Source organism: Lates calcarifer, linkage group LG3 (assembly GCF_001640805.2).
Source record: "Lates calcarifer isolate ASB-BC8 linkage group LG3, TLL_Latcal_v3, whole genome shotgun sequence".
Taxonomy (NCBI): Eukaryota; Metazoa; Chordata; class Actinopteri; family Centropomidae; genus Lates; species Lates calcarifer.
Window position 1 is genome coordinate 20,242,133 of NC_066835.1, and position 20,919 is coordinate 20,263,051.

General features: G+C 41.0%; 4 protein-coding genes across 6 annotated transcripts in view; 3 read left to right on the forward strand and 1 right to left on the reverse strand.

Moving 5' to 3' along the window:
• LOC108886941 (zinc-alpha-2-glycoprotein) overlaps positions 1 to 471 on the reverse strand; it is a 71,842-nt gene extending 71,371 nt beyond the window's left edge. The window contains exon 1 of one of the 2 annotated variants that reach the window (XM_051068628.1): positions 159 to 471. The gene's annotated coding sequence lies outside the window, so the exon portion shown is untranslated. The remainder of the gene's footprint in view (positions 1 to 158) is intronic. The other variant, XM_051068626.1, reaches the window with a different exon arrangement.
• A 617-nt stretch (positions 472 to 1,088) lies between these two features.
• LOC108886947 (zinc transporter Slc39a7) lies at positions 1,089 to 6,626 on the forward strand. Of its 2 annotated transcripts, XM_051068832.1 has the most exons (9): positions 1,089 to 1,248; positions 2,219 to 2,556; positions 2,599 to 2,742; positions 3,335 to 3,503; positions 3,765 to 3,845; positions 3,989 to 4,123; positions 4,352 to 4,465; positions 5,242 to 5,438; positions 5,618 to 6,626. In XM_051068832.1, the coding sequence occupies exons 2-9, from the start codon at positions 2,230 to 2,232 to the stop codon at positions 5,870 to 5,872; spliced, it is 1,422 nt and encodes a 473-aa protein (XP_050924789.1). In that variant the 5' UTR covers positions 1,089 to 1,248; positions 2,219 to 2,229; the 3' UTR covers positions 5,873 to 6,626. The 2 variants fall into 2 exon arrangements, with proteins under 2 accessions (XP_050924789.1, XP_018537616.1); XM_018682100.2 differs by having other exon boundaries at positions 2,219 to 2,742.
• A 4,567-nt stretch (positions 6,627 to 11,193) lies between these two features.
• On the forward strand, positions 11,194 to 13,835 carry LOC127140873 (uncharacterized). Its single transcript, XM_051068847.1, has 5 exons — positions 11,194 to 11,293; positions 11,958 to 12,093; positions 12,328 to 12,516; positions 12,642 to 13,521; positions 13,646 to 13,835. Exons 1-5 carry the CDS (start codon positions 11,268 to 11,270, stop codon positions 13,831 to 13,833), a joined length of 1,419 nt encoding a protein of 472 aa, XP_050924804.1. The 5' UTR covers positions 11,194 to 11,267; the 3' UTR covers positions 13,834 to 13,835.
• A 191-nt stretch (positions 13,836 to 14,026) lies between these two features.
• On the forward strand, positions 14,027 to 19,758 carry LOC108886976 (chitin synthase chs-2-like). Its single transcript, XM_051069239.1, has 17 exons — positions 14,027 to 14,100; positions 14,329 to 14,490; positions 14,637 to 14,811; positions 14,910 to 15,011; positions 15,133 to 15,274; positions 15,374 to 15,574; positions 15,684 to 15,799; positions 15,927 to 16,095; positions 16,285 to 16,464; positions 16,586 to 16,864; positions 16,955 to 17,135; positions 17,229 to 17,263; positions 17,372 to 17,436; positions 17,617 to 17,727; positions 17,822 to 18,036; positions 18,155 to 18,248; positions 19,007 to 19,758. Exons 1-17 carry the CDS (start codon positions 14,027 to 14,029, stop codon positions 19,133 to 19,135), a joined length of 2,430 nt encoding a protein of 809 aa, XP_050925196.1. The 3' UTR covers positions 19,136 to 19,758.
• The last annotated feature ends 1,161 nt before the right edge of the window (positions 19,759 to 20,919 follow it).

Here is a 20,919-nt window from a genome sequence, read left to right on the forward strand (position 1 = left end):
CTGGACAACCAGCACCAAACAATAAAACACAAAACTCAGTGAGGTTCAGTGAACCCCACAGTGAACTGTACAACAAAACAAACCACAGTTTCCCTCTCAACATAAACCCCAAGCTCTCTGCTCAAAATAAGTTTTTCTAAAAAGAATCAGAGTGAGACCTCCCGGAGACTCCGGGGTTACCTCCGTTCCTGGTCGCCGGTTCAGCAGCAGCAGGTTCCCGGGACTGACGGTGTTTCTGTGGGGTTGACTGGTGGAGTGAATCCGGTCAGGACCTCCTCCTCAGGTGTGTTTGTAGTGAATGTTGATTTAAAAAACCCGCCATTTATCCTGCCAGAGGTGTGTGCGCGTGACGTAGGAGAGGTGCGTCCTTAAAGGAGCAGATCACCAAATACTGAAGGAGAGAAAACAGACTGACAGCTCTCCTCTCCACAGAGGAGGGATTTCTGTCGACCAGTTTCAGGTTTATGTTCCTCTCCAGGGCAAAGTTACTCAAATAAACATCTAGCTGGTGGACCTTTAAGGTCCACAGGGGAAGTATGGTGACATGGCTCAGCATATCATGCCTATATTCTGATTATATTTTTTTCATCTGATATGTTTTCCCCCCACAAATGTTCAATTTACTCATCATAAAGCAGACTGGAGAGGAGGGAGTCTTCTGGAGAGAGGCATACAGAAACAGATGGCTCTAACTTGTGAAACTGTTGTGAAAAACTGAAAGTCTTTCCTCGCTGACATTAACGAGGCTGCAGACACAGGCTGCTCACACGTGTATTTAGGCTCAGACGCAGGAGTGGAGCCCGCATCCTGTTCTCCTGCAGGATGCTGTTGTAACTGTCCTGCAGCCTGCGCTGAAATGACGATTCAAAATACTAGTTGATCTCGCGATATTTACATCTGGCCCTCATGATCTTTCTCCTCTCTGCTTTGCATCATCACAAACTAAGTTTTGCACTATTTATTAACGAGCTGTTTATTAAAATCAAATATCAAATATATTTCCATGACAGTGTAACAGTCTCGTGAAAACTCTAACATGTGTTTTAATCTAAACAGAGACGGTGAGAGAGCACAGAAGGACGCTCGTTTGGAAGGAAACGCGTTCCCGCGAGATTTCAACGTTGAGTTGAGTAAATGCCACGTCTTATACACAGCGACCATCGGCATCAACGTAGTCAGAGATATTAGCACTTTATCAGACACACTGCAGGCAGGACAGAGTTATCCAGCGATATCTGACACGATCCGGTAAGAGCTCACCGTTTGCTTCTCACTGTGTATCACACTTAGTGATGGTGCTGCAGTAACATGTTAGCAAGCTGGTTAGTAGCTAGTTAGCCAGCCAGCAGGCTTCCCTCACAACTTATGGAAGCAGGGATCAGTGGTCGTTGTTTGATGACCGGCTTTTTCTGTTTACTGTCAGATTACACTCTTCAAAGCGGAGAGATTATCCGCTTCACAACCACGTCCCGATGTGTGAAGCCTCCTGCAAACAAACACAGTGACAAGACAAAGCTAAATCAGAGTCAGATGGCTAATCGATAAGTTAGCCAACAAGGATCGTTACAGTTACAACATTGATACTGTGTGCACAAACCAGCAGGGTCGTTGATTGTTTTTAATGCATCAGGTCATGTATAATGTATTACAGCATTATTAAATAGGTATAAACCAGTCAATGCGCACCTAGCATAGCATAGCTTTCATTCAACATACCAAGATGCTAACTGTGCTGCACAACCATCGTGTCATCCAGTGATATTTTCCTGTAGTTTATTCTCTCAGCTGAATTGAAATCAAATGTGATTTTTGTGCATTCAGTGTCCAGACAGATCATTCAGGAGTGGCACAGATCAGGACTGAGGGAAACGCTGCAGGAACTTGTTGCTCCTCCTGGAGCTGGAGCTGATTGTCTCCTGGTGCTTTAATGTCACTGTGTGAAACAGACAGTTTAAGGCCTTTTCTTTAACAGGTTCCTACCTGCTAGCTTCTCACCAATGAGTCCCATGAGTTACTGATTGATATGTGATTGCTGTGAATGTGTAACATCTCTAAACATCTGTTGGCAGATGTGTGCATATATATGTATGATATTAGTGAGATAACTTTTGCTAGGAACAATGAAGTGACTTGTATTAAAGGTGTAAACACGGCCACTGAGGTTAATCATCAGCCTGTGAGTTTTATTCTCTGTGTCTTCTTCACTTTTCTCTGTCAGAGGTGGATAATATGGGCCGTGTACGTCTGCTTGCACTGACACTGGCCACATCTGCAGTTCTGCTGTTAGCCTCCCATCCAGCCTTCGCTCACAGCCACTCTCATGGTGACCACGGGCACGGCCACGGTCACCATCACCACGGACACCATCACCATCACCATGGTCACTCCCACGGAGAAGACGATCACCATGGACACTCTCACGGCTCTCAGGTGAAGATGTTCCATGGAGCGAGCAAGTGGAGCGCTGAGGCCAACCTCCCTACGCCGGAAGAGGAGCACCATGGACACGCACACGCTCATGATCACGGACACGCTCATGATCACGGACACGCTCATGATCACGGACACGCTCATGATCACGGACACGCACACTCCCACGATCACGGACATGGGCACGCTCATCATGAGGAAGTTGTTCGCGTGCACAAGGAGGAGAGTGGGCATGGGCACTCGCACGGAGGGGAGAGAGTGAAGAGGGAGGCAGAGGGAGAGAAGAGGGACACGGTGGAGCTCTGGATGCAGGTGTGGACATGGGCTAGAATGGGATTGATGGGGTACCAGTTAAGAAGGCCTGAGGTGTAAATGCATTCATGTCCTAAATGTTTCCTCTCATTCCAGCTTGACAAGTTAAAATATGTTAACTTGCCTGATTAAATACAGGTGTAAGGTGGATTAAGAAGATCCACTTTAACCGAAACTTATTTGAGAAGGTCCACATCTTGTACTTCCAAAGAGTTTCGTTAGTTCTTGTGAAACTCTTGGCGATTTTGTTTTATTCTGAGGAACTTAAATGTTGTGTGTATTCCCTAAACGACAAACAAACAGAGCTGGAGCTGCAGTTGGTATCCAGATGTTAGACTGCTGTGTTCTGTTTGACAACATGCAGACACTCTCTGTGTCTGTGCCAGAGGTATTTTAGCCTCATTTTTTCTGTTGTCTATTTCACAAAACAGATTGTTCACCATTTTAACAAACTCATGGTGACTTTATCTTTTGCTTTCTAACTGCTTGCAACTTCCCCTGCCTTTGTGTGTAACTTTGTGATAATGCATTGTTATGTAAGGCTGCCAAAAGATCCTGTGAAGAATAAACTTCCCTCTATCCTTGTCTGCAGGCTATCGGAGCTACTCTGCTGATCAGCGCCGCTCCTTTCCTCATCCTGTTTCTGATCCCAGTCCAGTCCAACAGTGACCAGCACCAGAACCTGCTCAAGGTGCTGCTTAGCTTTGCCTCCGGTGGACTGCTGGGTGACGCCTTCCTCCACCTTATACCACACGCTCTGGGTAGGTAGTCCCACTGTCTCCCCAAGTTTTCTCTCCCCGAGTTTTTACTTCTTATTGCACATAAAATGTGGCTACCTTGAGGCAAAAAGTGCTGTAGTCTTTATCAGGTAATCTACAATCAGTGAAATCTAAAATGAATAGATGCAACACTCACAAACTCAAGCAACACACATGCAAAGAATATTTTCAGTCATCAGAAAACAGACAGTGTAGGAGAATCATCACTTTATCTTTTTGAGTTTAATACCTGTTTCCTCACAGAGCCCCACTCTCATCATGGAGAAGATGATCATGGACACTCGCACTCAAGTGAAGAGTCACATGACCACGGTCACTCCCATGGTAAGCAGTAGTTTCTTCCTCTCTTAATTTGTAGTTCAAAAATTAACCAAAGAAATTTACAAAAGCCAAAAATGTGTGGTGTAAGCAGTGGAAGGATCAAACTTTGTTCATGTGTCAGTTCTAACCAGTGTTCCTGCACACAGGTGCTGCCCACGGCCACATGATGTCAGTGGGTTTGTGGGTTCTCGGTGGGATCATCGCCTTCCTGGTTGTGGAGAAATTTGTGCGTCTGCTGAAGGGAGGCCACGGCCACGGACACTCTCACGGACACTCGCATGGTACATCGGTTCAAACTCATCTGCAGAAAATATTTTGTTGCAAATATTCAAATTGCATCTATAATTGTAGTTTAGTTTTTATCAGGCATTGTTTTATAGCTTTTCTATTTTTTAAAATAAAAATATATTTAGTTGAAGATGTGAATTAACTGTTGTAGATTTCACTGCTTGAAATCTCAGTGTCTAATCTGGGGATAATTTGAACTTTATTCTTTGTAACACTTTCAGCTGCTCCTAAGGAAAAGGACAGTGATGGAGAGGAAGAAAAGGAAAAGAAGAAGAAAGAGGAGAAAAGCAGCAAAGACAAGAATGTGCCAAAAAAAGAGGAGAAACAAAGCACAGGTGAAGAATAGGATCATTTTTACTGAGTCATCTTTGACTGGAAACACACTCTGAACTCTGCTCTCTGCTGGACAGTTACTGAACTGCAGCTTCTACAACTTTACGACAAAAGCAGATAATCAGCTGTTAAACTGGTAAATTAGTATTTTTCATGTTGCACTCTGTCAGAAATCACCACCTATTTGCAGCTTAGTGCATTAAATATACTTTTCATAATTTAATTTGCTTGCAATTTCCACAACTGGAAAACTGTAGTTCCCAGTGCATGTATGCTCCTTAAAAAATATCACACAGCGCAGCGCTGCACCTTTGATAGAGACGTACATGTGACACTAGTGCTGTGCCGTCAGCTGTGCTATGAAATTACAATGATGATTGCTAAGTGTCACATTGTTCGTTTCATGTGGAACAAAGGGAGTGACTTTGGCCTCAGCCCAAGTCGCGTTTTCTGGAACTGTAAACCTGTTATAAAGACTGTCAGTCATTTATTTAACGTCAGCATCTTGTTGATTAAGTCCTTTATTTACCTGTGGGGGCAGAAAACTAATTGTTGTGCTGCTTTCTTGTTTTGGCTTCACTTCAGTCAGTCAGTCAGTCAGTGCAGGTATGTGCTCCTAGCATCATGGAAATCTTTGTGATCAGCTGATCCCGTACTATAGCTGTTGACTGACTCTGTGACCCACCTAAACAAAGTGTCCTAGATCATGGCCGGATGGAAACGATGTGTTCTTACACTCTATAAACTCACTCATCCTCTGTTCCCTCCACTAATACAGACATCAAGGTGTCAGGTTACCTGAACCTTGCGGCCGACTTCACACATAATTTTACAGACGGCCTGGCAATCGGAGCTTCATTCCTGGTGGGTCCAACTGTGGGTGCTGTCACCACCCTCACCATCCTGCTGCACGAGGTCCCCCACGAGATCGGAGACTTCGCCATCCTTGTCCAGTCTGGCTGCACCAAAAGAAAGGTAGCTGACTACTGAGGCTGTGAGCAACCAGCAGGCTAAATGTTGTAAATTCTAATAGTTCAGTAGAGACGAACAGTCATGGTTTTCCAATCTGCTTCACTATTAAATTAATATAGAAACAGCTTTAAGACATTAACACTTGAAATAAACTTTATAATCCTCTCCCTCTTTCCCATCAGGCCATGTGTCTACAGCTGCTGACAGCCTTAGGAGCTCTGGCTGGCACAGCTTGCTCCCTATTGGCTGAAGGTGTGGGCGCCGCGGCGACCGCCTGGATCCTGCCCTTCACAGCCGGTGGGTTTGTTTACATCGCCACGGTGACCGTGCTCCCAGAGCTGCTGGCGGGCCGCTCCACTTTCGGTCAGTCCCTGTTGGAGATCCTGGCCTTGCTGTTCGGAGTCGGCATGATGGTGCTGATCGCCGAGTACGAGTGAGACGCAGCAGAGAGGACGGGAACTCCAGACAGAGCGAGACAGGAAGGGAGGGAACAGAGAGACAGAGAGGGTGACGGTCAAAAAGGTTAAAAAAGGCGGTTTTAAGTAGAATTCAAGTGGATTATTTTGGTCAGGGGTGTTTTCTTGTTTTTTTTATTGTGTTCTATTTTGGGACAAACACCACCCATTGATGGCAAATGGGAGATTTTTGTTGTCTTGTGTTTTTTAGCGGTTAACGGTCACATCCCTGATTTGTGTTACTATTTGTTTTTGAGAGGAAAAGTGTCGGCTTCGGCTAAAAACTGATCCGCGGTGAAGACTGAGAGCTGGAGAGAAGCAAACTGGTGGAAACGTGTTTGAGGACTGCTGTGTTGTTCACTGAGGGCCTCCATCGGGACAGGAGGTGACGTCTTTCTGTCCGCCGGTCTCAAAATTCACACTGTTCACTACATGGATCATTTGCAGTTTGACTGCAGCTTAAACTGACAGTTAACGTCCTTCCAAAAGTGGCTGAAAGTAAATAAGTTTCCCAGCTGTAACAGTAAATTTTCTGTGATCTGACAAGCAGCTGGTCCTTATATCTGCATTTCAGAGTTGGGTCAGTGAAGCAGCAGAGAAAGCAAAGGTCTGGCTCAGTTGCTCTCACTACAGTGACCTGCTCAGTTATATATGTTTAATGTCTGTTTTGTTTGAAGATGCTGAATGTTAATATTTTTTACATTCCACAAAATAAAAGTAAATGTTGTGGCTTCTACGGTTGTGCTCAAAATGGCATCATGTTCACTCTCAGATCATTAAAATCTCACCTGATTCTTGTTTATTAAAGAAAACCTGGTTAGACTTTTAACATTCCTACACAATCACATTTTTTTTCAGCTGATGGATGATTTTAAAAAACACTGACAGTTGTGATGAACATTTGAAATAAAGGTTCATAATTCTCAAAGTGATGATTACTCTTCAGCATATTCTGTACTGTAAATGGTTGAATGATCTGTTTTCAGTTGAATTTAATCAACCCCCTCTTAACAAACCTGACCACAAGAGGGAGCACCAGAGGTTTCACTTCTTTCCTTCACAAACCCTGTGAGGGAGGTGTCACTGATGGAGCAGTGCACACGTATGGAAACATATCTGCACTTGTGCAACACTTCCTGGAAAAAAGTTTTGGGTGTCTTGAGTTTTTCTTTGTTAGTGAACTGAGGCTTTATAATATCAAACCAGCTACACCTGAAAATATGTTGAATACATAGATGTTCAGAGGCGTGGAGGGGCTGAGGTACTGTAGTTATGAAAATAAAAAGAAATAATAGTGGGTTGGTGCCTTCTTGTCGACCATTTTAACTGAACAAAATCTCATCAAAATAAATTAAAAGAAATCGTACCAGGTTAAGTCTTTATGTCTTTGTTCACAACCCCTTGTTATATGGTACCTGTCTGTAAGTTCTAAACCATTCAATCAAAGAACAACCTTTCCTTTTCAGACAGTTATTTGATGCCTGGCCCACAGGGCTGTGTGGTGTATGTCAGGTCAAAAGGTTGATGACCACTGGTGTGAAAAAGGTGGACCAGCAGGCAGTCAGCCCTGAATCATCCACTGTTTCAGTCACAGGTGTTGAGCTGGTGTTTGAAACCTTACAGTTGTTATTAGACCTTTCTTCCTTTTTCCTAAGATGTCAACAAAGGACACATTGTGCGTAGTCGTGGGAGCCAACACAAATTCAAAAATGAAATGAATTCAGAATAAAAGAGGTATTACTGTGACTAAGAACTCTGAAGTCAGAAGTTCACTGGAATCAGATAAACTAGTATGCAACTTTTGTGAGATATAAAAAGGAGGATTGAGTGACAGGATTATGTTTCACCAGGATATTGGATCTTTTTTGTGATCTAACAGCTACTTAAAGCTATTCTTTTATTTCTTTGTTCTCAAAACTCTCAGCAGTGTTTTCTTCTTTTTTAGTGAAAAACAAATAACTGTAAGTAGAAGCAGGAAACATACAGACGGGAGAGAGATGTGATTTTAAAGACTAAACTGATTTGTAGATGAGGTGCAAGAACTGTGCTATATAAAATATATCATATATTTTACAATATATTCCTCTCTGAGGAAGAGGGCTTTATGACTGTATCTCATCCCCAATGGCAGAGAGACAAACAGACTGTGCCCTGCACGGGTTGGATCCTTGCTGATGTTGGTTTGGGAGCACAGTTCCCACAATCCTCTGTGCCCACAATGACACATGACGGCAAAAATAACATTTTAAAAGCCTTGGATTAGATTATCATGGTTGGTAGAGGTCAAAAATTTGATGGTAAAAAAGTAATCTAGGTTTAAAGAAACATCAAATATTAAACTATCAATTATAGATTTAGTAGCAGAAACTACTCAATCTAGAATTTACGAACAAATGAACTGTGGGTTCATCCAGTTCACATCCCTATTTCCATACGTAATAACCAATGTGTATTTTTAGAGATCCACCGAAATGAGAACATGTAATTACACAGCTCCTGAAACTGCAGATGAGTCATTAATTTGAGTTGCATAATAGGTCATAGTCTTCCCAAGTTAATGAATTTGAATGACTGAATGATGATTAATGATTGTTGTTGTTGTGGAGAGTCGCCTGCTAAACACAAACATAAAACACTGATGGGTTGTAAATGCAGAGGAGACTCTTTTCTACTGTGTTCCTCTCCATAGTCACAAATTCCATGGTCGTTTTCTGCAGACTTTTATGAACCAGTTGCTTTCTTTGTAAGTTATATGTAATGGAGGAAACATAAACATCACTAAAACATTTAATTGTCATGTTACCATAGCCTTAATGTTGACCTTGTAAATTGCTACAAGTCTGTTGAGTTTAGTCATTGTTTCACCACAAAAATACAGTTTTCTACACGTTAGCAACGACCAATGACCGAACACAAAAATTACAAAACATGCAACAACATAAAGAATCACAAGAAAAGATCTGTCCAACATATTCACTAGTTTGTTAACACACCTCATGCAAATCAGAATGTAAAAACACTGTTCACTGCTCAGGTGATTAAAATTCAAAATAATATTGCAGTAACTGCTAATCTTAATCTTGGGGAAGGTGTAGTAGTCTGTGTTTAATGTTTAATGTTTAATGTTTCTCATAATTCCTTTCTCAGAAAGCAAAAGCAAGAATTCTTTTACTTAAAACTGAAACATGTTTCATCAATGTTACAATCTGTAGACACATGAAATAGTGTATCAGTAACACACCAATCATTTCCATGCATTTTCTTTCTCCCTCCAACCTTCTCTATCACCCTAACCCAAACCACCAGGTTGACACCAACATCAGTTATTGGATGTGGTTACATTCCTTTCTTTCATTCCTTTTATTTCAAGCAGTTAACATTTAAAATATATCCTATTATTACATCTTGACTACTGGGTGGATGCCGATAAATGTTAAGCTCATTAATCACCAAGAAGGAAGTGTGTCCGACTTTCCTGGCCGTCCTTTTAAGATTGGATTTTACTTTTTGAAAATGTTGAACTATTTCTTCCTGTTTCTTTGCCTCTAAAAAGTCCCTGAACTTTATCAGGCCAATCAGCAAACTTTGGTGTTACCAGACCTGGCATTTTGCCTGTAGATCATTTTTCAGCCTCCAGTTTCATGTGAACTTGTGTGTATTCACCTTTTTGCCACTGTATTTATTACAGCTTTTAGCCAGCTGAACCAGAACAGTTGAGTGTCACTGGAAATGGTGTTTATTAGTCTACAGAATCTTCGTATTCGTATTGCACAATTTTGTAATTGCCAGCGTTTTGCAGTGGTTCTGCCATCACTCACAGCTCCTTAACCCTCGTGTTGTCCTCTGGGTCAAAGTGACCCGGTGGCCGATAATGTGCCTTTGTGTGTGTGTGTAGTAGTAGTAGTAGTAGTAGGATTTGTTGTTGTGCATGACATTCATGATTCTGAAGCAGTTATCTTTTGTTTTTGAATAATAGTAAGAAGAGAAAAGTATACGGAATACGAAGGGCAGCGGGAGGGTTAATATGTCATTCTTCACAGGCAGCAGTTTTTCCTTGTAAAGTGATTCAATACCATTTGAAATGTGTCATTATTCAGAAGAAACTGTTTGAGCTCTTGGTGGCAACTACCCAAAGGAAAGTACACCTATAATTCCTTAAATAGGCCTCTCTGAAGTAAACTTTTGATGAAGATAGCAGCTACCATCTCATTCCAGTCACACCATTCAGCCTTATTTATAACTACCATCATGTTGTTACTCCAGATTCTGTGGAGTTTGATAATATTAGACACTGTCACACCCCAACCTGAGATGACCTGAGGATTAGTCAGCAAAAGAGATGCTTGAAAACATTTACAGGCTGGACTAAATTTCTTTGTGTTTTTGAGGGTGCTTAGTGGACAAAGTCTTTATTTTACATGTTCATGTTGTCAAAGAGAGATCCAGGTTTGGGCTCATTGTTTCATCCAGGGCAAGATATCTCAACTTGGGATCCAAGAGCTCAAAGTATAAATCTGAGAAGTAGTGAGAGAAAAAAAACCCTCAAATTACATATATTACATTAAAGAGGATTTTTAACTTATTAATATGATGTGATGGGGCTGCATGTAAACACTGCTTAACTCAAACATCACACAGTTTGAGAACCACTGATGCAAACAATTACAGTTTCTATGTATTTTCTCATGGATACTCCAAATGATTCCTAATGATTTTGTTGGCTCCTTGTTCTGTGGTCAAACACAAAAAAATAGTGTCAAATTTTCCAATTTTCCCCTTGACTACGAGTTTGGCAAAATATTCAAAAACTGTTCTCAGCTCTCCCATAAGATTTATTGCATTCAGATATATTGCTGCATGCTTGCCAAGGGTTGATTCCTAATATTTTGTAGCTGCTTACTTTTATCCATACATGTCCTCTTATGTATCTCAAGAACTATTCTCCACACTCCCATAAGATTTTCTGTGGATATTCATGCTACCTAAAGGATGAATCCTACTGATTTAGTGGCTCCCTGACCTGTTTAATGTCACACCACTGAAATATATATCTGTCCAAATAAGATTAAGAGTCTACAGACATGCTAACAGCTCTGTGAGGCTGTAATTGAGCTTAATGCTAAGCCAACACACAGCAAAAACAAATACATGTTTACTATTTACTAATTATTGTGTTTTTAACTCTAAACTATCTGGGTACTTTAAGGATAATTTAACTACAGTCATATATGGTTCTGCCACAGTCTGTGTGATCTGATCGACTGCTCACCTGCTGTATCAGTGGGCGGTGCTGATGGGCAGGGCCTCAGAGGCTGAGTCATGCAGGTGCTTAAATTAATGACATTCAGTGAGAGAAACACCATTTGCCATATCCATCATGGAAGAAGATAAAGGCTTGCCCGCGTGAGTCTGCACATTAATATTATATGGTTTATATATTTTGTACAATTATATTGTTTAAGTAGAACTAATGTGAAAATAATGAAAATGTAGTAAGTTATTTCTACTTTTTAACATTTAAGTTTTATTGTAATAATTTAATATTTGAAGTTAGTTAAGTTAGAAAATGCAGAAAAGCAGAAAATGTGACAAAGATCAGGTCATCAGTTTTTCTTACTCTCTTTAAGCTGTGTATATATTCACAGCACACCATCGTTTATTATTGTCATGCATTATTGTCATTATTATTATTATTATTTCAAATATTCAAATATCAACGCATATTTTATGTAATTACATCAATGTTATTCTATAGTGTCATTTATATATTTATATACCAGCACCCAGTTATGGACACTTCACAGGTGGAGTGACCATGTGTGAATACATCAATAAAATCCTAAACAGATCTTATATCCGATCACAGCTAGTATGGCATAAACATTTATTAAATGTTAATAAGTAACTTTGAATGTTAAGTTAATGTTAGGTTACCTCTGCTGTTACTGTTAAAGATACAAGTGTTTAAAAATTATGTTTTTATTTAACAAAATGTGTAATTTCTACTGTATTACTTTTCTATCTAACCTCCAACCTCAGAGCGTGACATTTTGTTGTCTCTATTCAGGAGGCCGTGGGACACTTTTCAAGAGGTCCCCGTCATCGAAGATGAGCAAACACCCTGGAAACTGATCAAACTACTAAAGATCGTCTCTCTGAGTCTAGTTGCACTGATTGTGTTTGGATTGGCTCTATGTAGCAAGGTTTGTTATTTTTATGTTTTTTGTTTGTTTGTTTGTTTTTTTTACATTGCATGAATAATATAAATATGACTACAGCCAGAAATGCGTCACTTTCTTAGATGACACACAGGATTCCTGATTAAATTCTTGCACCCCAACTCTTTACATTGCCCTTTGTCTGTGGAGCAGCTGCTGATTTCACATTGCCGTCAGACTACAATATTAATTAACTGATGAGATGATTTTCTCTTTCAGACGTCTTTCCTCCTCCTCATCACCATGTCCAATGAAGGCACAAAGACCATCCCAGATGACCAGAAACCTGTCATTCTGTTGTGTATCGGCTGCTCTCTCATTGCCTCCAGTGTCTTTCTATTTCTCAAAAGCATCTGGAAGGCATGTTACAAAACATCAAAGCTGCCAAGAAAAGCAACTATTGCCCTGGTAAGACAAGTGTCAGCACCTTCTAGCTTTATCTAATCTCTGACTGATGCTTAAACCAGATCCTGGCTCCGTTTTTTAACCATGTTGTTGAATTTCATCCTCTTTTTCTTCTGCTTATCCCTCAGGTTCTGTTCTTTGAGTTTCTGGTGTCTGTGGGAGCAGCAATTCTCACCATTGTGGCGATGCCACACTTGGACATCGTGACCAACGTGACAATACTGAACGGTGTAGCGGTCCTCTCTACACTCCTACAGGTGATCGCTCAGTGCACTGCCAAGGAAAGGAACCGCTTCCTGCTGCCATCCATCACAGCCTTCATCCTCATTTTGCTCGGTTACACCCTGTTCCTTGCCTTATACATCATGAAGGATCCTACTGATATCAAGATGGCCATTTGGGTGGGTCTGGCTGTTGGTGGGTCCTTCCTGGTGTCTTTCAACTGGTGGGAGACCTACTTCAGACTGATTGGTGATAACAGCAGCTCAGTCTTCCTCAAGAGCTTGTGTAAAGACATGACTAAGTGCCAGAACGTCCTGCATATCCTCTCCAGCCTGCTCAGGATCGTGGTGACCGCCTGTGTGCTTGGAGCCTACGTCCCTCTGGCCAAAATGGACTGGGTAATCGTGAAATCCATCCCGAGCCGTGAGACAAGGATTATAGCCATCACCATTGGGATCCAGCTGATCTCCTCAGCACTCTGCCACTGGTTCGCTGTTGCAGCCTGCAAGATGCACGCCCTGCGACGATGCTTCATCCTGCCTTTGTACCTGGCCTCTCTGGCTGTTATGGCTCTGCTTGTCGTCCCTGTCATTGTTTACTATCAGGAATACAGAATAAGTCTGAACGGGACAGCAAGCATCAACTTCACAAGCTACTGTAGTGTGGTTGTGGATGGAAGAAACCAAAGTCTGAAGGACAGTGTGTTCCCAAATCTGGTTTTAGATGTTACACACACTCTGTGCTTCCTGGACATGTCCAAAATAACTGACGTTGGCATACTGACAGGTAATGAACTGGTACCTAGTGTAAGTTACTATGACACTAATACATACATAAAACAAATAAAAATTTTCTCTAAAAAGTAATTGCATAATATAATTTTCATCTTGTTTTTTTTATTAATCTTCAGGTTCAGCAGTGTCCTGGTGGCTTGGGCTTGTGTTGGCCACTCTCCACCTGTGGTACCTCAATGTGTATCGCATTCAGAGAACCCAAGACCTGTTTGTCAGGAGACTGTATGAAGGAGCCTTTATTGAGCAGTCCCTGCTACTCAACACCCGGTTTGACATCCAGGCCAAGGGCAGGAAGAAGAAGTAAGTGTGTGATTGTGCTGCATGTGTGAGAGAATATTAAATTTGTTTCACACTGATTCTAAAAAGACCTTGGGTTCTTAGACTTGGGTTTAAACCTGAAGTTTAGACAGGTGTGAATATCTAAGTCTATAAAAAAACTGTCTGTTCTCAAATTTGCAAATCTTGTTATGTCCAGTTTCAAGGCACTTGAAACGGTGATGGTGTACCTGTGTGCAACCATGTGGCATGAGACCTACGATGAGATGATGAATATCATTATCTCAATATTCAGGTGAGTTAAGCAAACATTCTAGGATATTTTATCTTTTCATTCCTTGGACTCTATCTCTGCTGAATCTCTGTAGCAAATATTTTTTGGGATTTCCTCATTTCAACGTTGTAGCTATCAAAAGAATTTGGGACTTGAAATTGAGCCTTGGCCCAGCCTTTAGCAGTGTACTCTAATTTTATTATGATGTATTTTCTCACAGTTTATCTTTATGTTTCTCGATCACTGCAGACTGGACAAGTACAGACCAAAGACAGACCCAAAGTACAATGATTTCACTTTTGAAGCCCATATCTACTTTGATGATGCATTTGAACAAGTTGAAGGGAGTCAGGAGCGTCACCTCAACAAATATGCAAAGAATCTTGTGGAAATCATTGCTGAAGTTTACAAGTAAGAACCATGCTCACAGATGGTCTGCAGTTATGGTGCATTTTAGTATTAAATCTCAGAAATGACCATGAAGTCCAGGTCTGTCCTGAGACATTTTTAGGGAGCACAAATTAAAATCACAATGTTCTCTCATTGTCTGTCATCAGCATTTTCACAAACATCGATAAGAAGTTATTCAAACAGCAGCAGCAGTTCCCTGATCAGAAGGTCATAAGGACACCGTACGGAGGTCGTGTTGTCATCACTATGCCTCATGGGAACAACATTGTGGTCCACTTCAAGGACAAAGAACTCATCCGCCACAAGAAGAGATGGTCTCAGGTGGGAAAATAATCTCTAGACCCCAGAAAAGGTCAGATTGGAACATTTTTTGATTTGAGAAAGATTAGTTTTGATTATCATTATTTCTTATTTTCCAGGTCATGTACCTTTATTATCTTCTGGGCTGGAAACTCATGACAAAATATTATAGGCGCTGGAAGATGGGAGGGGAAGAAAAAGAACTGGAAGCAGAGGTCCAGGTGAAAAATTATGAACTTTTTTGATGATGTTAATGCATGCATGCTCTCAATTTCTCAATCAAACATAAAAGACTTTTACATTAAAAATGTAAAACAAAGCAAACTGTTTCTGTTCCTGCAGAAAGAGAAGCACAACACCTATCTCCTGGCTTTGGACGGGGACACTGACTTCCAGCCGGCTGCTGTGATGCTGCTCATCGATCGTCTGAAAATGTACCCACGTGTCGGAGCAGCATGTGGCAGGATTCACCCCACTGGATCAGGTTGGCACATAGTTTAAAAAGAAAAAAGAAACAGTTGAGAAAAGGGATAATGTGGAGAGTTGTGCAGAGGTTTACAATACCCCTGTATTTCCTCCACAGGTCCTGCAGTGTGGTTCCAGAAGTTTGAGTACGCTATCAGCCACTGGCTGCAGAAGACAGCGGAGCACGTGTTCGGCTGTGTGCTGTGCAGCCCTGGTTGCTTCAGTCTGTTTAGAGCAGCGGCGCTGATGGACAACAACGTGATGAAAAAATACTCTACCAAGTCCATGGAGGCGAGTCACTACATCCAGTACGACCAAGGTATCAGATGTTTGGTAGAACTCCCTGTCTCTCACCCAGTTTTAGTGACAGCCTCTTCTTTGTTTCTTCTTCCTCTCCTCACAGTAAATGTATCTTCTGTTCTCTGCAGGTGAGGACCGCTGGCTCTGCACTCTGCTGCTGAAGCAGGGATGGAGGGTGGAGTACAATGCAGCTTCTGATGCCTACACCAACGCACCTGAAGACTTCAAAGAACTCTACAACCAGGTTAGTATTCCCTTCAAATATTCAGAATCTGCACATCATCATCATTTACATTTATGAATGTGGATCTCATTGGGTATAAGTTGTCACAATTTCGTCAGTCGCAGTAATGTTCTTCTGCCATTTTTAGCGTCGGCGATGGGGACCGTCCACAATGGCCAATGTGGTGGATCTGCTGGGCTCCTCAAACATTATTTCCCAGAAGAACCCATCCATATCCAAACCTTTCATGTTCTACCAGCTCTTTTCCATCATCTCAGCCATTCTGGCACCTGCCACCATCTGCCTTTTGGTTGCAGGTTGGTGTTATTTTTGTGTTTGGGGACATAAAAAATCAGTGCGTGTGAACTTTTGTTCAGTTGTGAGACCAGCTGGTGTCCAGCTGGTGTGCTTATTCTATGCAATGGAATCAAAGCCCTTTTATCAAAGGCAAGAACAACATGTAAAATTCAGCCCTCTGTATGTTGCTCTTGTTTTGTGTCCTCCAGGCAGTTTGGCCTTCATCTTAAATATCCATTCTGCTGCTGCTCTGGTCATGTCTGTGATTCCTCCTGCCATCTACCTGGGTCTTTGCTTCAAGCTCAAGGCTGACACTCAGATCACTATTGCAGCAGTCCTGAGTGTCATGTATGCATTCCTCATGTTGGTGGTGACGATGTCCATTATTGGTAAGTTATGTTCAAACGGGTGTAATTTTATGCAGGCACGTGTTCTGACTTTATTTGGACTTTGTCAGATCTTTAAAGAGTAGCTGCTTAAAGCTGTATTCATCCATTTATCTTCCATCAGGCTCAATGGTGAAGGACAAAACCATCCTGACCCCCAGCAGCATTTTTGTTATCGCCATGACCACCATTTACATCATCACTGCCATAATGCATCCTCAGGAATTCCCTATAGTGTTCTATGGCGTTCTCTACATTATCTGCATCCCCAGTGCCTACCTCCTGCTCACCATCTACTCCATGGTCAACATGAACAACGTGTCCTGGGGCACCAGGGAGACAAAACCTGCTGCTGGGGCTGCCACACCTGCAGCTAATACCCCACAAACAACGAAGCAGAAAGGTAGATTTTATTTCTGTGGCACACAGTGCAACACTAGACCGGTATTATTGTTTGTGCTGACTGAACTGGGGATGATTTTTATTCTTGCAGCCAAAAGGACTTTCCAACGGTTCTTCTCGTGGGTTAAATGTTGTAATAAATCCAACAGAAGGTCTGACGAAAGCCAGCTCTGTGTAAACCAGGAGAACATGATCCCAGAACCTGCACAACCCGAACCTCAGCCCCAAAACACAATTGTAGAAGACATAGGGATCCCAGAGGAAGAACAGAGGTAATTTCTGAGGGTGGAAAATTGATTAAAGTGCAATGTGCCAGTTATACAATATGTGAGATGATACTACTAATTTTTCTGTTTATGTTTCAGGCAAGCACCACCTGTTTTCGACTGTCCTAGCCAATGTAAGTCCTGACAATTTGGCAAAAATCATGTTTTTTGTGAAAAAAGTTCCAATATTCTTGCAAATGTTGATATTTTCTAATACCATCCTGTCTTGCTCTTTCCCCCAGGTTGGGTCACACAACTACAGGAGTCATCCAACGACATGCGACTGCAGGAGGACTCACTCGACCAGGTGTGTATGTCTCCCTTTGTCGGTTTTATTGATTGGATTGTCTAAACATGAACTATTTCTAGGATTATTAGAGTGATGGTACATGTGTACACAGAGCTAATTTCCTGTCCTATCTGTTTAAGCATTATGAAATGAACATAGAGAATAAATAATTGAAATGTTCTCTGTGTTTCTCTGCAGGAGGAGCAGGAGTTCTGGATGGAGCTTCAGGGGAGGTACCTTAAACCTCTGCCTGATGACAAAGAGAGACAAAAAAAGATTGCCAGTGACCTGCGGGAGCTGAGGAACAAGGTAGGTGTGAGGAACTGAAGCACCATACATGTCTCAACAAGAAAACTTTCTGCAGTTAACTTTAAATTAATCTTATCTTTCTCATATCACGCAGATCAACTTTGCCTTCTTCTTCCTCAATGCCCTGTGGCTGGTCGCAACCTTCACCCTGCAGGTCTTCGAGGCTGTCCTCTCCATTAAGATCCCAAAGTTCAACTACAGCCTTGTGGAAACTGGAGATAAAATACAAATTGATCCCATTGCTCTCATGTTCATTGTGGGATTTGCTTTGTCAGTCATAATCCAGTTCTTGGCCATGCTATACCACAGGTGACCACTTACATCAAATACCTGTTTGTTTTTTTTCCTCCACAGTGTTGTGATGCTCATGATGTTCACACATTCTAACTTTAAAAAAGTAACATTCTTGTTTTGTGTTTTTATCCAGAGTCTACACCCTGATCCATTATGTGGCCTTTCTGGACACTGAGCCCAGAGAGCAAAGACATGAAAAACAAGACTCATACCAACAAGGCAAAAAGGTATTTACAACTATTCCTTTTGTTTCTACCAATACTAATCTAAACTAGTCCATTAAATCTTATTTAAAATATATTTATTTGAGGGAAGTTGTTTTTGCATACAGCAAGTTTCCAGTTTTTGAAAATAATATTTTTTTAAGCTTTGTTGAGTTGTGAGAAGCTGGAGCACAATCAAAGAATGAAATATACATATAAATTATTAAATTATTATAAATTACACTAAATTAACATAGTTCTCTTTGAAGTCCTTTCAGTAGCTTTGTAGCTCAAAACTTTGGGGAAGCTCTGCTCTACTGCCTAAGACAAGTCAGGACTTGCAGAGAAGGCAGGTTCTTTGAAAAAGTTTTGAAGAAGGCACATTGTGGCCAAAACATTAGCAATGGAATGAAGTCTCTTTATGGCCATAATTCTCAATTGCTCTTGCTCCCAGTCTCATTGTGTGTTGACAGTCAGAGTCACCATGTGTCCCTGGTCACTCAGCATTCTTTGTTATTCTTAGAACTAACTTTAGTCTACACAAAGATCAACAATGAGTTGGATTTACCTCACTCTAATTAATGAGGGTTGTGCTACTGTAAACTACTAATTACAGAAAAGAACATTTAATTGGCAAGCAAATACCTTCCTTCAATCACTGAGACCAGTGAAAATGTTATGTACTGACATTATTGAAGCCGCACCCTCCTGCTGATGTGGTTAAGTCACCTGCCAGGTGTGGTGGCATGTATATTTACTGGTGTTCATTAATCCCCACCCAGGTTGATCCTGTCTCCAGTACCGCCTCCATCTCCAGCTCCAGCACCCAGGACGACTCAGAATTTGACAGTGAAGATGAGTACTACTCAGACTTGTACTACAGACAAAATGATGGAGAGACACTGGTGTAAACACAGACTTTATGCACAAACATAACTTTTTAGCACTTTGAAATTTCCATGTATGTGAGGTTTTTACCAAAAATGTCTTTTATTGTATGTCTGTTATTTATGCTATGTTTACATTCATTCAAGTGCAATTTATTTCTAAAGTTGTAGTGAACCATTTTGTCACAAAGTGCTTTGCTGAAAAACAAAGGACACAGATTTAACCTGAAAATGTATTTTTAAAAAGTGGAAACAACTCAGGGGCAGAACAAGAACAATACAACCTGTAAAAATGTCATTGTGTGTGTGAATGTGTGTGTCGTGTGCAAATGAAAGCACCGCACAAAAAAATCAGGTCAGTAAATGTAAAGTAACATTTTTATTGCTACTGTATTTATGAAATGTCTATTATGTTATGTTACACTGTAAATCTTGAGTTTGCTGCTTCTGTATTTAATGGACTAATGTGAAGAGGAATGAGTGAAGTTTAGAAATGCTTTAGATTATGTGAAGAACAATAGCACTGTCTGAGTCTACTGTGACAAACAAATATATGAAGCTCTTTTAATGGTGAAAAAAAGTCAGGGAAATCTTTTATGTTTGGTTCTATGTTTGGCTTGAATCCTGAAAATCGGGAAGTCTATAATCAGGGAATATTAAAAATAAATAAATAAATCAAAGATGAATTGATAAACTGTCTGATACTGTTTTAGAGCATGTTGTGTACTGAACTTATTGTCAGTTGCTTGTAATAATGAGAAAACTGTTTTATTAGAAGTTTGTCCTACTTTATTTATGATTTATATAATGAAGGATATATATTTTTGAAATAACTTGTTTTTCTTCTGAATGCTGTACAACAATGAATACAAGTCATTCTGTGGTGCTAAATGTGTAACAGTTGCTGCAGATAGTTTGAAAAAAAAAATCAAATTTGAAAGAGGAGAGAAAAAAAAACATGTTGCAGATACACATTAAGGCAGGTCAAGTTTATTTATAAAGAGAATTTAAAAACAACCAGAGTTATTTTTGGAGAGGAAGAGGTTTCCAGAATGGGCAGAAAAAGAACTGTTAGGTGGGAGAGGAACCACTGGAGAGTCCTGGATACCAGCCTGGAGCTCAAGATAGTTCAGGAGGGCATCTGTATTGAAAATGGAGCTAAGGTCCAGTAAAAATAGTGGGGCACAATTTTCTGAGTCTAAACACAGCAGTACGCCACTGTAAACTGACTCAATGCAGTGTTGTGCCCTGACACCTGACAGTATTATTTTCTAAGGACAAGAGCTGAGAGTAGACGACTTTTTTCATAATTCTTGATGAGAACTTAGAAATAGGCTGGAAGTTAGAACCATATAGAACTGTTGCATCAATTTCTGATAATGGGATGAACACACTAGTGGAAGGTCTAGATTTCTTTCTTTTCCTCCTGTCTATCAGTTAAGAAACATTTGCTGAAATAAGAATTTTAAATTAAGAATGTTTTACATCGCACATCCAGTTTATTATGAGAATATTTTCACTATCCTGTCCTAAACTCCCCCAGAACACGTTTTGGCATGGAGTAAAATACATGCATGAATCAGTGTTTCAGCCCTCTGAGGACTACCAGACTGTTGCATGGGGCTTCTGAACTGGTGAAGCCTGCTACAGACAGAGAGAAGCAAGCAGAAGGGAAATAAATTGAGGACAGTGACAGGGATGATGGAGGAGACAAGCAACATGAAGAAACAAAAAGGCTGACAGCGCAGACTGACTGAAGCAGAGGGTATAGTCAGACATGGTGATGGTGGCAGAGCTGGGTATTTGTA

Bases quoted from the DNA above. Each gene is read 5' to 3' on its own strand.
- LOC108886947 (XM_018682100.2), top strand. From the start codon at position 2,230: ATGGGCCGTGTACGTCTGCTTGCACTGACACTGGCCACATCTGCAGTT. The intron at 2,743-3,334 runs GTGTGGACATGG...CCTTGTCTGCAG, and splicing joins CGGTGGAGCTCTGGATGCAG to GCTATCGGAGCTACTCTGCT. The intron at 5,439-5,617 runs GTAGCTGACTAC...CTTTCCCATCAG, and splicing joins CTGGCTGCACCAAAAGAAAG to GCCATGTGTCTACAGCTGCT.
- LOC127140873 (XM_051068847.1), top strand. From the start codon at position 11,268: ATGGAAGAAGATAAAGGCTTGCCCGC. The intron at 12,094-12,327 runs GTTTGTTATTTT...TTTCTCTTTCAG, and splicing joins GATTGGCTCTATGTAGCAAG to ACGTCTTTCCTCCTCCTCAT. The intron at 13,522-13,645 runs GTAATGAACTGG...ATTAATCTTCAG, and splicing joins TGACGTTGGCATACTGACAG to GTTCAGCAGTGTCCTGGTGG.
- LOC108886976 (XM_051069239.1), top strand. From the start codon at position 14,027: ATGGTGTACCTGTGTGCAACCATGTGGCATGAGACCTACGATGAGATG. The intron at 17,264-17,371 runs GTAAGTCCTGAC...TCTTTCCCCCAG, and splicing joins TTTCGACTGTCCTAGCCAAT to GTTGGGTCACACAACTACAG. The intron at 18,249-19,006 runs GTATTTACAACT...ATCCCCACCCAG, and splicing joins CATACCAACAAGGCAAAAAG to GTTGATCCTGTCTCCAGTAC.